The sequence below is a fragment of the Balearica regulorum genome, chromosome 2 (genome assembly GCF_011004875.1).
Source record: "Balearica regulorum gibbericeps isolate bBalReg1 chromosome 2, bBalReg1.pri, whole genome shotgun sequence".
Lineage (NCBI taxonomy): Eukaryota > Metazoa > Chordata > Aves > Gruiformes > Gruidae > Balearica > Balearica regulorum.
Genome location: NC_046185.1, coordinates 167078831 through 167098964, shown reverse-complemented (window position 1 = coordinate 167098964; position 20134 = coordinate 167078831). Strand labels below are relative to the sequence as shown.

The window sequence follows — 20134 nt, the reverse complement described above, 5'->3', positions numbered from 1 at the left end:
CCCAGCCCCATCCTCAGCAGATCCCGGCGGTCGGTCCCGGTGCGGCCTCGGTGATCCCCTTGCCTTGATCCCGGTGACATCCCCAGCATCCACCGGCTGGTCCCGGCCTGTCCCCGGCGGTGGTGCCGCCGCCCGCCCGGGGGGGAGCGGAGCGGCAGCGGGCAGGGGAGCTGGGGAGCGGCGGCGCGGCGGCGCGGCGGGGAGGAGCCGGGCGGCCGGGGCGGACTCGGCGGCGGGCGGCGGGCAGGGCAGGGCAGGGCACGGCGCGGATGGCGGGGCCCCGCCGGCGGCCGCTGCAGCGCGGGGCCCGGCGGAGGATGTGAGGCGGCGGCGGCGGAGCCGAGCCCCCGCCGGGCTCGGAGGGCGGAGAGGGGCCTCCCCCGCGGCGCGGCGCGGCCCGGCCCGGCCCTGCCCGCCCGAGGGGCCGCGCCTGCCCCCCGACAGCGGCCGCCCGACCATGGGGGACTTCTACGACCCGGAGCACCCCACCCCGGAGTAAGCGCGGGCCGCGCCGGCGGCCGTCCCGACCGCTCCCCCCCACCCACCCCCCCCCCCCGCCCTCGCCGCGGCCTAAGGCCTGCCGGGCCCGGCCGAGCCGCGCCGCGCCGGGCCGCCCGCCCCGCAGGGAGCCGCCGGGGCCGGGGGGTGGGGGGGACCGGGGCACCGCCGCCGCTGCCGCCCCTTCCCTCCCTCCCCGGGGCGCGGCGGGCGGGCGGCCGGCCGGCGGGGGTAGGCCGCGCATCCCCGGCCTCGCGTGAGCGCCGCGGCCGGGCGCCGGCGGGTGGAGGCCGGGCAGCGCGGTGGCGCCGGGGGAAGGAGGGGGGGGGAGGGGGGAAGAGCCGAGCGGAGCGGCGGGCGCTGCCGGGGCCGGGGGTGGCGGGGTCCGCCCCTGCCCTCCCTCACTCCCCGGCCCTGGGGGCGGCGGGGCCCGGGGCCCTGGCCCGGCGGGGCTGCGCGGTGCCGCCCGCCCCGCGGAGGGAGGCCGGGCGGTGAGTGCGGACGTGTCCCGGCCTCCCCGGGGGGGCCATTTTTCCGCACCTTTATTATTTTTTTTATTATTTATTTATTTATTTATTTTTATTCCGGTGTGCGGAGGAGTTACCGAGTCCCGTGTTTCTTTTGCCCTTTGAATCCTCCCTCCAACAGCCCCGGGTCGGCCCCTGCCCTGACCCCATTTTCTGACAGGAGGAAGGAGCCAGGCAAAAGGAGGGAGAGCAGCCTAATGGCCGGTGAACTCTGGTTCTCCTCTGCGCTGGGGATTTTCACTAACCCCCCCCAACACCAGACCAGGGCCGCCGGCTTTATCGCTTCTTCTGAGCAAGCCTTTCCCGCTGGTAGCGGTGGGGTTTCTTTCCCCCTCCTCCCTTTCTTGTTGGTTCTGAACGCTGTTTTTGCATTTTTAGATTTCCTTCGCAAAGGATTCAGGGTGCTTCGTAAACTTTGCGACGCGTGGCCGGCTCTGGGGTGGAAGGAGGCGGACACCTGGCGTGTAGCAAACCTCTGTGCAATGGTTGGATTGGAGGCAAAGCTAAAAATGGCGCGTTTTGAGCAAGGACGACAGAGCAAACCTTTTTGAGCAAATGCTACCAGTTCTGTCTGTGCCCACCTGGAGCAGCTGAGGATCTGTTTCAGCCGAGCCTTCTAAAATTAGTGAGAGATGGAGGATTTCAGTTTGAATCCAGGTTGTGTTTTGCTAGACGTGGCTCCTGCCTCTCTCCCGGGACGGGAGAGCCTGGAGCAAGCCCTGCACCTGATTTACATGAGCTTAACCTTGGCAGGGAGTGCTGGTCCCGTCCTGAGCGACTCTCCGGGTTCAGACGACTCTACTGTCCGTCCATAAAGTTTAAACCTAATTTAGGTATTTGACCTTTTTAGTTTAGAGCGTGAAGGATCCTGTCCCCGGGGGGCAGGGGTGGCGTGTGGCATTTGGTGTCAAACCAAGTGTCACACGGAGCTTGGCGGTTAAAAGCGTATGGGTTATATCACGCTGCCACTTGTTGTCTAAAACAATCCTGAGTATCGCAAACCTGGGCTCTCGAGAGAAGCCAGAGTGGTTTCTCTAACAAACTTTTTCAAAGAAATGCTAATTTATTGGTCTGACTTCGGGGTTTTCTTGGGGTGTGCGTTCTGGGTTGGGACTCTGAAAGCTGTCAGGAGGCGTTCAGATGTTTTTTGGAGACTTGTTTCCCAGTGCCTGCCTTGGAGCTCGGTGTTTTGCTATGTGTCTAAGTTGCGTTTGCTGCTTTGTTAATGGCGTGCCTGATTTAGGAAGCGCTCTTCCCAGCGCGTGTGCTTTTAGCTTGAGAAAAGGATTATTTGTAGTAGGTCAGCGATGGTTTTCTTCAGAGGTGGGGGGTACTTCGTGGTTCATCATCTCCTTCCCCACTCTGGAACGCCGCGATAGTAGAAATCTGCCATACAGCGCGTTGCAGGAACCGGTTGGGTATTTCCAAAGCGCGGTTGGCCACCGCGGTGGAGGACGTGATTAAAACCAAATCGTAATGGCTGCGGGATGTTTGCTGCTGCCGGAGACGGTGGCTTTCCCTTGTCCCTTACCCGCTGGGGGTGTGATGAAGAGGGATGCGCATGGCTTGTTTTTTGGAGTTTGGATTTTGTACCTCGTAGCGTTGGAGTTGTGCTACTGCGAGATGTGGGGGCTTAGAGAGTGTTGGTCGCAGCCTGGTAACACAAGCAGACCCCGGTAAATCACCAGGCTCAGCCTTATTTTTCATGGGAATTATTCACGGAATGGTTTGAGTTGGAAGGGACCTTTGAAGATCTTGTCTTCCACTAGATGAGGTTGCTCAAAGCCCCGTCCAGTGTGACCTTGAACGCCGCCAACGATGGGGCATTGTTGCTGCTGAGATGGAGCTCTGCGCTGGCTGTTGGAGGTGGGATATTGAGTCAGGGAGCTGGACTACAGGTGACTTCAGGATGTGCTGATGGTGTTTACCAGAGTTTTCCTACTAGCAAAGAAACTCTGGTCGGCTTTCGCCTGGTTGGTCGCTCTGTGTCCCGCTTGGCGGCCAGAGCTCAGGTTCTTGAGAACTTCAGTGTCCAGCAAAACCAGCTCGCCTCATCTCTCTGGGTGCTCAAACTGGGGCCAGCCTGGGTCCCTGAGCTTGGAGCTGCTGCCAAGCTCCATGTGAAGTGTGCAGCTTCTCCTTGGAGCTGCTTGATGCCGACTTGGACCTACCTGATGGATGTTTGTATCGTAGCCTGCACGCAGAAGAAACTTCATCTCTTCGTGCCATTACTAGAGCTGTAGTGGTGCAGCTGATACAGCCAAACCTGGGACGAGCGAGCGCTTCCTTTGAGAAGACACTGAGATTGTCCCCGACCACTGCGTACCGAGGGTGGAGGACCCTCTCAAACAAGTGACCCGTTGGTGGGATCATTGCATGGGGTAAGATGGATCGGGTTGAGAGTCCCGAGGAGTTCTTCAGCTGGCATTTGCACGTTACGACGGAAAATGGAGGTGCTGCTGCAGCAGTTCCCTTGCGCACCCTATGGCTGAGATATATTTATCCACTTCTCCTTCTGTGCTCCGCTGCAGGTAGACCTCCCCAACTTGAATTTAGCTCCATTTTGGGGGAAGGTGTTCTTCCTCCTGTCCCTGCATTTCTGCAGGCTGGTGACGCTGGTGGGGCTTGGTAGTGCACGTGGGTGGTTTGGTGGGGTTGGGGTTTAGGGCCAGTGCATTTGAACGCCCCATTGATTTTGTTGATGTGACTCCATACGGATTCAGTCTAAAACTTCAGGTTTTTGGTTGTGGCTATTACTACGGGTTTTTTTAATGTGTGTTGCAGCTGTAGAGACTCGTGGGGCCGTTCAGTGTTCGTGTCACTTTGGGACTTGATTATTTTTTGCTGTCCATAGGCATCTAGATTCTATTTTCTGCCTTTCTCCAGGGAAAACAATCGTTAACGTTGGTGCCCTCAGCACAAGGCAAAAGCTCCTGGCAGTCGTGCTGTGGTTAAATACCCAAATACGGGTCCTTGAGTATGTTGTTCTAATCCATCAGGGAGATGCTAATGGAAGGGAAAGGCTCAGTTTTACACTTCCATTTCCCTTTAAGCGCTTCTCCCCTTTATTAACGAGAATAATGATGGTCCCACGGGGTGCAAAATCGAGAGTAGTAAGGAAGAAACTTGGCTCTCGCAGCCTGAGCGTACCTGAGGGTTTTTCAGCTCCACGCTTAAGCCTTAATGTCTCTGAAAAAGTCAGTTTATTTAAAGAAAATTCTCTTTATACATCTGAATTTGTCTCGGTGGTGGGAGGAGGCCTTCACCGGCTCGCCTGGCCCGCCAGTAAGTTATCAGACAAATTTCTCGCTTGAGTTCATTGTTTTTGACATCGTCTTAGGAAAATTCCCAACTGGACCCGAGCTTTCTGAGGCTGGTTGCTTGAAGCGGAGCTGAATTAAATGAGGTCATTTATCTCCAGGTTGGCCATCTCCAGGAGGGAGACACGGATGCCGTGCAGCGCTACTCATTCCGCTCTCCTCTTGCCTTTTTCTGCTCCATCCACAAGGTTTTCAGTACCGTTGCCCAATTCTCTTTAAAACGAACCCTGAGGGTTGTAGCTTTGCTCTTGGAGAAGTCGTCTTCTGCCTGGTTTTTGGTACCCAACTTTGGGTCTTCTTATGGTTGTTGGGTTTTGAGGGAGGAGGACCTCTTGGCTTGTCCTTCTGCCCTGGATTCTTGTGCAGCTTCCACCCACTGCTCTGTTGTTCCTCCTTTTCCATGTGCTTGTGGTCCAGAAACGCGGTGTGCAGCAAAGGCAGGGTAGATCTGCCGTGTTTCGCTTCAGGGGAAATTAAGAAAGGGAGGAAAGTAAAAAATAGATGCCCATTTGGCTTTGAGCAGTTGAGGTCCTTGCGGTTTCTGCCAATTCAGATGCCTATAAATCGGAAAACCTTACATTTTTCCAGGACCTGGCTGTGCATGAGCATGCTGGGAATATGTTTTTTTCCTTTAGTTTTCAATGTTTTAGGTCTGCGGATCGGTGGTGCTCCTCTACGGTGGAGTGACTGAGGATGGAATGATGTGTGCGAACGGGACAGGGAAAGTCACGGCCTCGGGATGCCTCCCCGGGAGGGTGTGCTCCAGCAGTCGGGTTTCTCAAAAATGAGAAAGTTTAGCAGCTGTAGGCTACCCAGACAATATATTTTGAATTCCAAGTCGTTCCGTGTACCTTTAGTCACTCAAACACGTGCACGGATAATTACACGCTCCACACTTCATATGCAAGAGCAGCTAATATATAAACTCAGCTCTCCTAAATACTACGGTTCGGTGATCGCTCGGAAAAGAGATGGACAGATCCCTGGGTTTTGAAGGGAAAAGGCTTTCAGATGGTCCTCTTGTCTTAATTATTTCTAATTTTCCGTCTGCAATTTAATATTTTCCTTGCAATGGCTCAAAGTGGGCTTAAAGTGGATAGGTGACAGCCTTCCTTCGACGTCCTGTGTTAGAGATCTGGTGACGTAATTCTAAATATAATTTGTTTGTGTGTATATTTAGATGGGGAGAGAGGATTTATAAACACCTACTTTTAATAGACACAGAAGCATAAAGAAAAATTAATATGTTTGCCATATGTACTTGACTTTCATCCCAATTAATAGACTGGCTGCATTTTGTTATTTAGCTGATAATTTAGATTTATTAAAGAGACGAGCAGTGGTGTACCGGTGGAGTCGTGCAAGCGGCTTTGGTGTAACTTCCTCGGCGCTGCAGGGAGCGATGAGGAGCCGCAAAGCTGCTGTCCGAAGGCTCAGGTCATCGTCGGGGGTGTAACGCCCGCGTAACCCAGGAGCAGTGATGCTCGTTGTGTTTTACAGCGTCCCAGGCTACGCTTTGTTTTCATTTTTCCTTGCCAGAACTGGTAGAGTTCACTGAGAAAAAGTCTTGAGAATGTCAAAGTGGGGCTCTGTTTTTTGTAGGTTTGGTAGGAACCTCGCTGAAAAAGGTTAGTATTTTTTTTCTTTACTTTTTTCCTGACTTTTCCCATTGTATTTTTTTAGTAAACTTCCATAAAAATGCTCCATCCCTGCAGCTGCTCCTCTCTAGCAAGCTTCAGCCTTGCGGGATTCATCCCCCAGAGCATCTATCTCCCTGAGAGCCTGAGGGCTGACGTGGAGCAGGACCTGAAATTCGAGGGACACGTGGGCCAGGAGTTAGACTTTGACCCAAAATGTTGACACAGGAGGAAGAGCTGTGGGACTGGGTCTGGGGAAGGAGCTGGAGCCCGAGCAATGCTCGACCTTAAACACCATTTTTAGGAGCAACACGGATTCCTGCTGGCTTTACCCAGCATCGCTCAAAGATTTTACAGTTTCCACAGCATCCCGCTGTAATTGTATTATCGCCTTTCTATTTGAAATGCATCAGCGGAGGTTTCGCAGCCAGAAATAAAAAGCGTGTCATTCTGAGTTAGGAGAAAACAATTATTTTTAACATTTGCAGCCTTCTGTAGCGTCAGTGTCCGGCAGAAAAAACTCCAGAGCCTAGTGCTTGGAGTTTGCCTCCGCAGCCCGTTCCCAATTTGCACTTTTATTGCAAATAAAGGTATAAAGGAGGATGAATTTATCTGCTCCTACATTAATTTCCTTGCCTGGTATCACCTTGTGTTTAGCATTGCCACAGCAGCCTGCCGCGATGTTGCAGAGCCGTAGCAGGGTGCAGGTTTTCACTCATTAGCTCTCATTTCTTCTTGTCGCGTTAGGCTGGGTTTAATCTCGGTAAAATAGTTTTGATTTAAAGCATTCGATTCTCCAGGAGCTGGTGTTGCAGGGAGCTTGGGTTTATTTTCTTTTATTGAATTGAGAGCAGCTCCCAAGATGTCTCCCGCTGCTGACTTAACCTGCCAGGCAGGTTTTGTAATAGAAGATTAAACTTCATCTATAATCGTGTAAGAAATAAATACGTTAAGGATTTTACATTAAAGCAGCAGCCTTAAGCTTGGCTTGGGCGTTGCAGCGTTTTATTTACGGCACTGAGACAACAAAGTTTTTTGGGGTGCACGGTGCGGGTTGCAGTTTCTACCCTTTGAAGTCTGAATTTAGGGACACCCGATTATGGGAAAGTAAATTCTTGTTAAACTTGGGGTGAGTTTGGGGTAAGGACGGGACATTTTGTGAACACAGACTTTGATATGGTGAATTGTGGAAGTGTTTGGTGTTATATGTGTGTCTCTGAGTTACCGGGTGTCCTGGCTACGATGGCTGAAGGTGAAAATGTAAACTAAAATGTAATGTTTTTACCTCCGTGTGAAGCTTGTAGGATACATCTTTTACGAACCTCTCCTGCTTGGGGAGACAGGACTGCTCCTGCCTGCTTTCTGTTCTTGTAGAGTCACCCTAGACTGGTTTGGGTGGGCAGGGACGTCCCAGCCCACCCAGTGCCACCCCTGCCATAGGCAGGGACACCCTCCACTAGCCCAGCTTGCCCAAAGCCCCATCCAACCTGGCCTTGACCACTGCCAGGGAGCCAGGGGCAGCCACAGCTTCTCGGGGCACCCTCTGCCAGGGCCTCAGCACCCTCCCAGGGAAGGATTGCTGCCTCCCATCCCATCTCCATCTCCATCTCCCCTCCTGCAGCTTCAGGCCATTCCCCTTGGCCTGTCCCTCCCTGCCCTTGGCACCAGCCCCTCTCCAGCTTTCCTGGAGCCCCTGCAGGGACTGGAAGGGGCTCCAAGGTCTCCCCGCAGCCTTCTCTTCTCCAGGCTGAACCAGCCCAACTCTCTCAGCCTGAGGTCTCCAGAGCAGAGGTGCTCCAGCCCTCGCAGCATCTCCGTGGCCTCCTCTGGACTCGCCCCAACAGCTCCGTGTCCTTCTTGTCCTGGGGCCCCCCGAGCTGGACGCAGCACTGCAGGGGGGTCTCCCCAGAGCGGAGCAGAGGGGCAGAATCCCCTCCCTCGACCTGCTGCTCACGCTGCTGGACACGCAGCCCAGGACACGGCTGGCTTTCTGGGCTGCCAGCGCACATTGCCGGCTCATGTGGAGCTTCTGGTCCCCCAGCACCCCCAAGTCCTTCTCCTCAGGGCTGCTCTCCATCCATTCTCCACCCAGCCTGGAGCTGTGCTGGGGATTGTCCCGACCCACGTGCAGGACCTTGCCCTTGGCCTTGTTGAACTCCATGTGGTTCACATGGTCCCACCTCTCCAGCCTGCCCAGGTCCCTCTGGATGGCATCCCTTCCCTCCAGCGTGTCGACCCACCACACAGCTCGGTGTCATCAGCAAACTTGCTGAGGGTGCACTCGATCCCGCTGTCCGTGTCGCCAATAAAGATGTCAAACAGTGGCCTTCTGCCGCTTGGGTGGTGCGGCTGGAGCACTTGCTAGTGAAGTCTGAGGCAAAAAAGTCGTAGGCCCCGATGAAGCTGAGGGACTGGCCAGAATTCCTTTGTGCTGCACTTCAGATGTTCTCCTGCTGAGCTGTGATCCTTTTGTGGAGAAGGGGATGCCGGGGATCACTAAGGTGACACATCTCCACGCCACGCGTTGTGGGTGGCTTTGATCCGACTGCATCCCAACGCGGGCAGTGTAGATGTTTCCACCTCACCAAGTGACACCAGGCTCTTCGGGTTGTGGGAGACCTCCCCAAGGCCGCCCGCGGGGCCACCGGCGTGGTTAGCCTTCTCCTCACGCAGGTAGATTTTTTGCAAGCCGAGCGTGCGCCGGGGAAACAGAAATCTTTATTTTCAAGGCACTTTAGGAGACAAAGGGAGGTATTTGTCATGCGGGCTTGGTGATGATAAGGTCAGGTTAGGAATTTGCTCATCTGGGCAAGGAAAATCCCGCAGGCGAGGCGGGGAGGGTGATACCCACAGGGAGGTGAAGGAGGGGTAACCCCCCGTGTTTTTACCCAGTCCAGAAATGCAGCGGGCGAGACGTCGCCCCGCAGAAGATGCCATGTAGCCCAGGGGCTGCCTGGGAGCCGGTGGGTTCCCCGGGGGTCCCGCAGAGCCAGTCCTTCCCCCCCTCTCCTTGTGCCTGCCCTCCGAGGGAGGGGCCTTGCCTTCTGCTCTGGGGTTTGGGGTTTTTTTCCCTCCCTTTTTAGCCCACAGACCTAATTACCCAGAGCCATTGCTCGGGTCAGATGAAGCCTTAAACTCTCTGCGTGATACGCGGTGGCCTGAGCTGCTGACTTCTCTGCCAAGAGTGAAGCCCTGTGCTGGTCGCCGGTAGTGATGATCGTAAGTCAGCTTAGATATTTCTGATTATTAGTTGGCTTTTTCTTTAAAATTCAGTATGCTTTCAGGCCCCTCGCCTTCCTCTGCTTCCCCTGTCGCTGCAGAGGAATGCTTTATAGAAGCGTTGGTAGAACTTGAGCCTTGTATTGCTTGAAAGCTGGGTGATGCCACTTGCTTTTCAGCAGGATTTAAATACTGAAATTATTTTCCTGGTATCGAACATCTTTTAACTTAATTAGAGCAGTTTAGTTCAGCACATGCTGAATTTTTTCTGTGCAGCCCGGTAATTGCACGGGATGGCATTGGAGCAAAATTAAACCCCAAACTGTTTCTTTTTACTAATTCCACTAATTCCTTTTCCCTCCGAGTCTAGAAATGTTACTCGAGTCAAACGTGACCGTCCCCGCCGGGTTACGACGGCTGACGCCGTACTCGAGAGGGAATTTTGCAGAAGGCTGGCACTTGCTTTCCCTCCTTTTGTTAATGAACTTGGAGGGTATTTGCTATAAATCTGCAGCAGAGATTTAGAAGATATTTGCCGCTTCTCGTTGTGGCAAGCGATTTTGGCTTGCGGGGTCTGTATCCCGGTGGGGGTAGCTGGGATGTGTAACGCAAGCTTAGCGAGTCCTAAAAGCGGTTTTGGGCTGGTAGGAGAAATGTCTTGCTGCTTGGGCGTGTAGTAGTAGCGCCTGCGCGTAAACCAGCGTCGCAGCCTCGCTGTTGCAAACATTGTTTGTAGATGTTTGAAAATATCTGTGGCCCAAAGAACCTGGAAATAAATAGAGATGGGATTGAGGGGGGCAGATAAAAAATGTTGGGGATGGGGATAACCACCTTAGTGACTTGTTCAGGTTGCACGCAGGCTGTTGCAGAGCTAGGAGCCGACCCTGAGCTTTTAAGCCTGGCCTAAGCTTAAAAGTCTTAATTTCAGCCTTTTGAATTGTTAGAATTGAACTGTTAGAACTGAATTGCCTTGCACGCTGCAAGCGGCGCTGTGCTTTGGTTTTAACCTGGTTTTTTGGGGTTTCTTTGTGCAATTCCTGGGCGTCCCTCCCACCGGTGGTACCCCAGTGGTACCCCGCGGGGAGGGAGCGATGTCAAACCGTCCTGCCTTCCCCTGCTTGTGTGCTGGAGGTGATAAGCTGGAGGTGATAAACTGTATTTGTGTTAAATCCAGCCTCATCCTTCCCCGGGGGCATCTGCAGCCCTGGACGGACAGATGGCTCAGGGCGGGTGTGGGTTTTAGGAGTTAATTGCATCAGGTGGGGAAAATGCAGCTTAAGAGCACCTTGTATGTGCGAAACTTCTCCTTTTGTGGCTGGTTGTGCCTGATCTGGGGAAAGGAGGTGATTTTTGAGGCAGGGATTACCTGAAAAGTGATCCCATTTAAATTTTGTTGCTGGGAGGATGCTAACTCTAAAAGCTGCTGCTGAAATCTCTCTTTCCCTGCTCCAAGAGGAGGAGGAGGAGGAGGAGGAAGCTTTCCAAGGACTGATGCTCCCACATACTGAGCCAGAAGCTGTGGTTTCGAGTTAAGCTGTGAGTTTGTGCCCTCTCTTTTTGTCACCGTCGCTCTTCTGTCCCTCTGTCTGTCCTCATCCTTTCCCTCGCTGTACCGGTGCTCTGCCGGTAAATCCCTTGCCCGGCTGCCATGGGAACAACGTTGCTTATGATGATTGCTGTCACGATTTCAAACTTGATTTCTTCTTTAGACGTGCCCTGGCACTGGGGAGAAAGGGAAGAGCGGGAGCCATGTGCCTGGTGGTGAGTTTGGGAATTCCTGGGCAGTTTTGGGGAAGGAGCAGGGTCCTGTGATGCTTTTATTGGAGCACAAGACTGGAGACCACTGGAAATTGTTTTCTTCTTAACCGGGTCTTTTTCCTGAAGTAGAAGATCCTACCTTTTCTAAAACACTAATATTATTAACGCACGGATAACTAAATAGTCAGTAAATGAAACTTTGGTCAAAAACCCCCCCAAAACCTCAACCTGTGGCTTTTCACGTGTTCCTGCCTGTGTCTGTTTTCCTTTGCAAGAGGAGCAGCAGAAAAAGCAAATTATTTTTCAAACCCCATCCTTTTCCCCCCTTTAGTTTTTCCCCTTCCCTTTAGGGTTTGGTCACTGTCGGGTGGACTTGCCCCCGGAAGGGTCTGCACCAGCTCCGCCGGACCCGGGGCTTAATTCATAGCTCAGGCAGAAGTCCCTTTGCCGACGCTGCCATTTGGCGAAGAACAGGCATTTTACCTTGTGCCATTTTATTTATTTATTTTTTTAAGCCTGTATTTTCCCCAGCTGCGGAGAACGGAGTGTAAATACTTGCAGTAAAAAATTATAGCGCTGTAAGTTTTCCGTATTGCGTTGTAATGCCTCTTGAATTTGTTCTCGGTGGCTCTCTGCCAGCCAGATGAGAAACGGGACCCTGGGCTGAAGTGGAAGCTACGGCAATTGAGGTTTTTTTTAATCTTCTTCACGCCTGCTGTTGAAATGGATTGTGTCCGGGGTTTTGCTTGATTTATAAAATTCATTTCAGGGGGGTGTATTAGGAGAGAGCGTTCACTGATGATTTCAGGTGACTCCGTACACCAGTAACCCATCATTTATGGTAAAAGAAAAAGCCCTTCCTGGCATACTTGAGCCTATGCAGGATGTCACTCAGCCCTTAAAATTTTTGTAAATGAAGGAAGAAAAACTTATTTTCAGTATATTCAGCTACTTCTTTTCCTTGCACGTTCAGTCCTCTCTGTTTTTTCATCTTTCAGCATGGGAGAAATGGTTTCTCTTCCCCTGCTCCAAACTTACAACTCCAAACCCAGAGAAAATGTATAAACCGGCAAATGCTGGTGTAGGAAAGCAGGGGATGGGCGAGCTGGACCTGGGGGATGTGCCGCAGGGACAGGTATACGCTTACGGCTGCCTTGACCTCATTTTCTGGGCGGCTTGGCTTGCTTTCAAGCTTCTGTTTAAATAAGATGTTTGGCACTGTTAGTGATTTCCCCCCCCCTCACCCCTAGGTATGCTTTAGCCTTTCCTCTGTCCGTGGCTTTTTGGGGGGGAAGGAGCAAGATTGTCTATTAACTTTCCTGCTTTTTTTTTTTGTTTGTTTGGTTTTGGTTTTTTTTGTTCTGGTTGTACGTTATCCGGTTGTGGTGCAGAATTTTTGGGAGCAGGGACACATTTGGGTATTAAGAGCCAGACAGGCCAGACCTTGCCCTTTCTACAGTGAAATCTACCCAGATATTTCTTTTTTGACTTTAGAATCTTGCCGGAACTGCAAATTTCCACCCAAAATCTTTGTATTTCCTTCTGGTTTGCTTAGCCCTGGTGGCGCGGATGAAGGTTTGTGGTGTTACGTCCCGGTGGATCCATGAGCAACGCTGAAAGTCCGGCTGCATCCCCACACTGGCAGGACATTTCTGGCTAACCTTGCCTAAGCAAAACAGTCTGGAGGTTGGGATTTCCTCCGGTTTGAGTGCTGAGCTTTTGCATTTTATTTCCTTTCTTCAGAAAGCAAGGTAATTGCCCAGGCGGGTAGGCTTTCAGATGGACCTATGCTAATGCCTGCACAATACCCTGTCGTCAGCTTAAAGCAAGGTGAGCTGAGTGCCTGCTCAGGATGGGGCTTTTTAGGCTTGCACGTGGTTAGTCTTGCAGATGTTTAGATAAGAAGAGCTTTAGGCTTCCAGTTTTTTCTCTGTTAAGAAGAAGAAAATGAAAAAAGAAAAAAAAGAGGACATAGGGGAGGCGAGGCTCGTCAGGTTTTGTCTTAATGCAGACCAGCATTTCTCATTTAAACTTCAGAAGCCTGAAGGCATTTTTTTGTTTGTTTATTTTTTTAGCATAAGCAAAGCCTGGGTATAGTTCAGATTACGATACGGATTACATCTTAAAAAGGAGAGAAGCGTCGTTCGTGTCAGGCTGTTTAAGCATCTCAGAAATGCTGGCGCTGCTGAACCTCAGAATTAAAATCCAACCTTATTTCTTATTAACACGCCTGTGACAAACCTGGGATGTTTCCATGAGTAGGAAAGCTGAAGGAATAAAACCATGGAAAGAGAACACTATGTATGGCCATTGATACATTTTAAATATGAAGAATTTGGTAGAAATGTGGGTCTGTAACCTTGAAAAAGCCTTTTCTGCAAATACCAGCTCCTCTGGGTGGCGTGGGGATTTGGGATTTACTGGCTCGCTGCGGGGCAGTCGAGCGTTTTGGGGGGGGAGCGTGTGCTAGCACATCTTGCTCTCTCACCTGATATTTGCCGTCAGTTAATCAGATCCGACTGGCAAATTGTTCTTTTAAATTTTACTTTAGGGCCAGACTGATTTTTATTTTTAATGCTAATACATAGGGCTACTGTAGACAAATAAAAGACAGTACAGTTGCCTGTTTTTTTTTGTTTTGTTTTTTAATTTATTAACCACTTGTTTGTGGAAGTCTTCAGTTTTGCTTTGAGTTTTATTTTAGGTTTTAACAAACCCTTTCTCTTGGCGTTCACAGAAACGAGCCACAAGGTGCACGAATTCAATGCTGATTTTAACAACACTCTTCCTTTTCACTACCTGCAGATAGCAAGGTGCAGCCAGAGGAAAACAAGGGGGATTGCTCTAAACCTCTGGGGCTGGAAACCTGCTGGAAAACCTACAGGTTCTGTGTTTGGATGGATCCCCAGCTCGCGTACGCTCTTGTTGTGCCGGGTCTTCTGCGTGCCAGCTACCGCGCTCCTTCCTCAGGCTTGTAACGTCGGGGATTTTATGTAACTTCAAACCCAGCGTGGGAGGAATTTGGCAAAAGGTTTTCGAGCGAACAGCAACGCGTTGGCTAATTTTGGAAATCTACTTATAATTTTATTTTATCTGGAGTGAAGGAAGAGGCTGTGCATGGAACTGGGATCCATAACCTAAGCCAACTACCTCCTTTATTAGGGTTAACCTGTGCGAGGGTGCCCGTAGCAAGGTGGGATGACTTTCTGCTGCTTTAGCTGGTGATGGTAGTTCAGGAGGAACAAGCACTTGGGCATCGCTGGCTGAAATACCCCTGCAGTGAGGGAACACTGCTGTTCCCTCTCTCAGCAGAATTACTTCTCTGTCCAGTAGAAATGAAATCCTTCATATAGGCATCTAGGGCTATACAAGAACCATTACCAGTAAGGTCGTATCTGTTTCATTCTTACATATTTTCTTTTAAACAGTTTAATTCATGCGATGCCTTCTATTTTGTCCCTTCTTAACTGTTTTCTATCTTTTAATATTTTGATTTCTCAGTTGCCACCCTTTAAGCTGCTCAAATTCTAGCAGTCCCCCCACCAAGGGCAGACAAGTCTCGCTACCGAGTGGCTTTTGGGCAGCAAGATCGTCCGTTTCGTAATGCAGCTCGCTTTTCCCTGCAAGATTTTTCTCTGGGTTTTGAAAGATCTTGACAATCCTCTTTTTCCCTTCAGCGTATTACGGTTTTCTCGCCTGGTTTGACCCGCCGAGTGCAGAATCTGGTGCTCTGCCGTGCGCCTTGGTGGAGCGGCCGTTGCGAGGTGGCAGATGCTGAGGTTGCTCTACCGACGTCGTGTCTTGTCTGGGAAATCTGCTGCTGTGGATGTGAGCTTAGAGCTAGCCCGGATCGTGCCGTGATTCCTGTCATTTTGTAGGTGTGCCTTCTTGGAAGGGAGAAATTTGTTCTTAGCTTTCAGTTTTTGCAGACCTCTAGTTCATGTAGCCAGCATTTTAGCTTAATACTGGTTTTATGCAACATTTCAGCAACAAGAGCAAAAATGGATTGTTAAGAGGAATTACTTACTTTTACAGCAGGATATGAATTATAAATACTAAACTTCATTACCTGTCTCCCAGTATAGAGCTACTCAAATCTCTGTTCTTATGTATAAAGAGAACAGTTATTTCATTTTTGGCTTAGGACCACCAGCTTTCATCTGTTGGTTGTTATACTGTGCTGCATCACAACGCGTCTGGCTATGGATGTGTTGAAAATCTCCATAGAATCGTAGTATCGTTTAGGTCGGAGAAGACCCGTCAGGTTGTCGAGTCCAACGTTGTTGGCTGCACTAGACCTCAGTCCTGTTCTCACCCCTTGTCAACGCTTGTGTTTAACACTCAAAATATGTGACTGTCAGTGTTGATGTCCTGGAAGTCTGTAGCTCCGCTTTCTGTAATCCTAAAAATGAAACCTCCTTTCAGGCATTAATTCATGTCAAAGTGCTGTTCTTAGAGGGCTTCTGACCTCCTCTGCATCTGCAGTATTTTGAATTCATGGCTTGCTTAACCCCATTAAATCACAGCCATGCCCTCATGTACTCTGTGGCTTGCTTAAACTCCTGGCTCTTGTTTCCTCAATGAAAACAAACCCTGTTCTTGCTGCTGTAAGAGTAATTTATAGCCTATTAATAAGCTTTGTCAATTGGATATGAGCCTTTGTAGAGGCAGGAGTATATTACCGCTGGTGCTAGGGCTTTCTAGAAGGTTGCTCCTAATTCTCTGTAGGTGATGGTTTCAGTGGGGAGGTAGGTGGTTATTGCCGTGCCGTCACCGCATTGGGACCCTGCCGCGGTGATGCAGAAACCGAGAGCTTTGGCTTTCTTTTCCAGAAACCGATACTTCTTAATTAGCTGATGCTTGAAGGGAAATCTGTGAACCTTTTCTGCAGGGAATCTTTCACTGTGTCACCGCGACAGTGCTGAATTATGGCTCAAAAGCTGAGAAAATTTAGCAAAGGTCCAGTTGAAAACTTCCCCTCTATCTGTAAGGTAGACGAGGAAAAGGCCGTCTGCGTGCAAACGTAAAGGTGAGAGCACTGGGGAGTGCTTTTGGACTTCTGCTAGAAGAAATAGCAGATAAAAGCAGGTGAGCCCAGAGGGTTGTGATCAGCGGTGCAGAGCCTAGGTGGAGGTGTGCCCCAAGGGTCAGTGCTGGGTCCGGTCTCACTCAACTTATTCATCACTGACCTGGACAGGGGACAGAGTGCACCCTCAGCACGTTTGCTGACGATCCCAAACTGGGAGGAGTGGCCGACACAGCAGGAGGCTGTGCTGCCATTCAGCCAGACCTGGACAGGCTGGAGAGCTGGGCAGAGAGGAACCCAATGAAGTCCAACAAGGGCAAGTGGAGGGTCCTGCACCCAGGGAGGAATAACCCCGGCACCAGGACAGGGTGGGGGTGACCTGCTGGGAAGCAGCGCTGCGGAGAAGGACCTGGCAGTCCTGGTGGGCAACAAGCTCTCCATGAGCAGCAGTGTGCCCTCGTGGCCAAGAAGGCCAACGCTGTCCTGGGGTGCGTGGAGAAGAGCTGGCCAGCAGGTCCAGGGAGGTTCTCCTCCCCCTCTGCTCTGCCCTGCTGAGGCCACATCTGGAGCTGTGTGTCCAGTGCTGGGCTCCCCAGTTCAAGACAGATGGGAACTACTGGGGAGAGTCCAGGGGAGGGCTGCGAGGATGATGAGGGGCCTGGAGCATCTCTGGTATGAGGAAAGGCTGCGAGAGCTGGGGCTGGTTAGCCTGGAGAAGAGAAGGCTGAGAGGGGATCTCATCAACACTTACCACTATCTAAAGGGTGGGTGTCAAGAGGAAGGGGCCAGACTCTTCTCAGTGGTGCCCAGTGACAGGACAAGGGGCAACGGGCACGAACTGGACCACGGGAAGTTCCATCTGACGATGAGGAAAAACTTCTTCCCTCTGCGGGTGACCGAGCCCTGGGACAGGCTGCCCAGAGAGGTTGTGGAGTCTCCTTCTCTGGAGAGATTCCAAACCCGCCTGGACGTGATCCTGTGCGACCTGCTCTGGGTGATCCTGCTCTAGCAGGGGGTTGGACGGGATGATCTCCAGAGGTCCCTTCCAACCCCTACTGATCTGTGAGCTGTTGACATCTTGGTTAAGATGTAGTGACAACTGCTGAAACTTCTGCATTTGCTTCTGTAGTCTTCCTTTGGGGGCCAAGAAGCTCACTGAAACTCTCCCAGGTATCAGGCAGAGCAAGAAGAGAGTGGTCGTGCTCTTGTTCCTTCTCCTTCCTTGGAGGAGAAACTGCCTTGCTCGTGGTATTGGAGTGAAGAACTTAGGGAAGCAAAGAAAAGTTAGTCTTTCCCGTTGGCTCGGCATTGGCAGGTCAGGTTGGGATCAAGGTAATGCTTCACATTAGTTCGTTGTCAAGCTGCCATGGTACTGGTTAATTAATTCTAAGGATCATAGAAGATAGCCAGGACTGCAGATTCATAGCAGGTCATACCGCAGTAAGGTGTTCATAAGTGTCTTTAATTTCCGGTGGTGAGAGAGGCAGATACTTTCACTGTTTCTGGGCTGCTAAGGAAAATACTGAAGTGGAAAGAAAACCAAATTGAGCTTCCTACATCTCATTTTCAGGATTTTTATAGCTGTGTTACCTCTGCAGTGTCTGTAGAAATAAGGTTCTGGCTGGTTTGCAGACCCTCAGAAGACAACACCACGACAGCAGTTTGCTCAAAAAAACGTTTGCTCTGCCAAAGTCCGTGCATTATTTTCAGCATTGATATTCTTGAGCTTCAAAACTGTGCCGTGCTCCCCTTCAGAGGTGGTTGGCGTGTCTGCTTGACCGTCGGGTGATGTTGGCAGGGACATCTCTTGCAGCAGGATTACTTGTAGGGTTGGTGTTACCCTCGCTCTGTGTCCCCGGGTCCGTCCTGTTCACGGTGCCAGAGATCTAACTTTACCTTTCTTTTTTCTGCCCAATGTTTACACCTTCTTTTTATGTTTTCTTTTGCATGTTTTCTCGGCTGGATTGCAATAGAGAAGAAGAAAATGAGGTGAGTAGAACTGATTCCTTTCTTCATGTAGCTCCCGAGACATGTGTTAGCCCAACCCGGTTAGCTTGACCTATAGATTTCTTGAGTCGAGAGAGGCTTGGTGTCCTGCTAAAGCAAACTGCACAAGTAAACCCCACTTGCTCGGACAGTAGTGCAGGGCACCTTCACATTCAAATCTGGGGTTATCCCGGGGTGCTTCTCGTTCCGTGCTTAAATCCAGGGAGGAGGGGAACTGCGCTGAATACCGCGTCTGCCATCTACACACAGGGATGCGATAGCGGAGCGTGACGGTGCCCTTGAGTCATTTGGTGTGGGTAGGCGCTGCTTTCTGCACCGTGAGAAGATGATTATTTAAGGACTTAATTTGTGGAAAAAAAAATTAGTTTTGCTGAGTGGGACTCAATGTATTAAAAGGGAAAGGAGAAAACATGGAGAGGCTAGAACAGTTTATAATATCCCGGCACAGGAATGACTGCTGCTAATAATTTTGGATGCTGTAGGACCGTATCTGCTCTGGTTGTGCCGGTGAGCGTACTGCGTGTGCTCCCTGTGTTCCCAGCGAACTGAGAGCTGCGGGAGCACTGCTGCTTCGGTGATCACGTACCTCTGCTGAATGCGCAGGGTGAACGTCTCTCGCTTTTCTCTTTCTGCAAAAATACCCACAGAAATGTTTTTGGGGAGCGTTCCCTTTCTGTAAAACATTAAAGGAAGGAGAACTCTTCTGCTAGAGAGCTTTTGCCAGTAATTGCTACCTATTAAATTTCAAAAGCTACCTGTGGAGTATGTTTAAAATTCCATAAGTCGTGTTTTGTTAAACTGGGTGTTACTGGAGAAGAAAAAATCCCTGGGAGGGTGAGCACATGAGGGTGAAACATTTGTTTTGAAATGTGTCATCTCTGCTGAATAGACTAAGAAAAGGGCAGGGACAGAAGCTTAGCAGCTGCTTTTTTCCCTTCAGATCCCGTGTTTTCTGTAAAGGTGGATGTATCCAAACCCCGTTAATTCACGTGTGAACTCAGATTTCAGATCTGTTGCACTTGAAGTTAGGAAGATTTTGATCAAAACATTGGCATGTTTCCATAACCGCGTATTTTGCGCATAAAATAATTTCACTAAAGTTCTAGCAAGAAAGAAAACTCTTGGACGCTGATGCACTGTATTTACTGTATTTTAAAATATACATTTATTTCTTTTTAATATATAATTAGTATAATAGGTGAATCCAGTCTCTGATAAGAATTTGGATTCAGATTTGTGGTGACTCCTTCCATTAGGCATCAGGGTATGGTTGAAGATAGGAACCTGCTTTCTTACTCTTCCCTTGTCCCAAGACATATACGCAGGTTGGGGTAAAAAGATGTGAATTTCGGGTCGTGTAGGGATAATAATTGACCCGGCAAACCCAAAAAACGATGGTTCCTTGCTCTTTGGGAGGCTGAGCCCAGTGTCCTACATGTAGAAACTCCTACCAAACACGCTGGACATTTGATTTTGCCCTTTATTCTTCCCTGAATTTGTTTATATACACTTGTGTATTAGTCTCTGGATCCCTTCTGAGTCTGTGTGGACTCTTTTGAAAACAGGGATAGCGTTTTCAGCATGACTTTTTGGGGAGGGTTGTGAGACAGTCGTGGAGAGGGGACCGTGTTTCAGAGCTGGGCAAGCGTCTGGACATGCACTGTTTTCCAAGCTCACTGTTTGGGTGCCCTTTTAGCCATGGCACTCATTAAAAGCATCCATGAAATGGCACCCATATAGATTAACAGCCACTTAAAAGGAGTACTTTTTATTTTTTGCACCCGTTTTTTTCCCAGAATGCAGCTAATCATCTGCTGGCGAAGATCAAATGTGTGCATGGTGCTGGGTAGCCAAGAGGAGTCATGTGGAGAACTTTGACATGGTTTTCACAATTAAAATAAAACCCCGTGTGTTTCATCAAAAAGGAGGATATTTTTGTATATATGATATCCAAGGGTGCAAATAGAATGGGATGGGGTTTCCATTCCACCAACGTCTTACTTAATAATTTACTATGGTGCCTTTAGCCTGAGCAAGTGTGCATTGTTTTACAGAAGTTAAAGGATAACAAAGTACGTAATAATTCACAGTGGGTTGCAGGAAACTGCTGCTGCTGCCAAAGATGTGTTCATGCAACAATTA

The 20134-nt window shown here is 50.3% G+C and overlaps 1 protein-coding gene across 2 annotated transcripts in view; it reads left to right on the top strand.

Moving 5' to 3' along the window:
* The first annotated feature begins 193 nt into the window (after nt 1–193).
* SETD2 (SET domain containing 2, histone lysine methyltransferase) overlaps nt 194–20134 on the top strand; it is a 69611-nt gene continuing 49670 nt past the window's right edge. The window contains exons 1-2 of one of the 2 annotated variants that reach the window (XM_075746888.1): nt 194–495; nt 17959–17974. In XM_075746888.1, coding sequence (XP_075603003.1) covers nt 458–495; nt 17959–17974 — 54 coding nt within the window. In that variant the 5' untranslated portion in view covers nt 194–457. Of the gene's footprint in view, nt 498–17936; nt 17975–20134 lie in introns of both variants that reach the window. The other variant, XM_075746887.1, reaches the window with a different exon arrangement.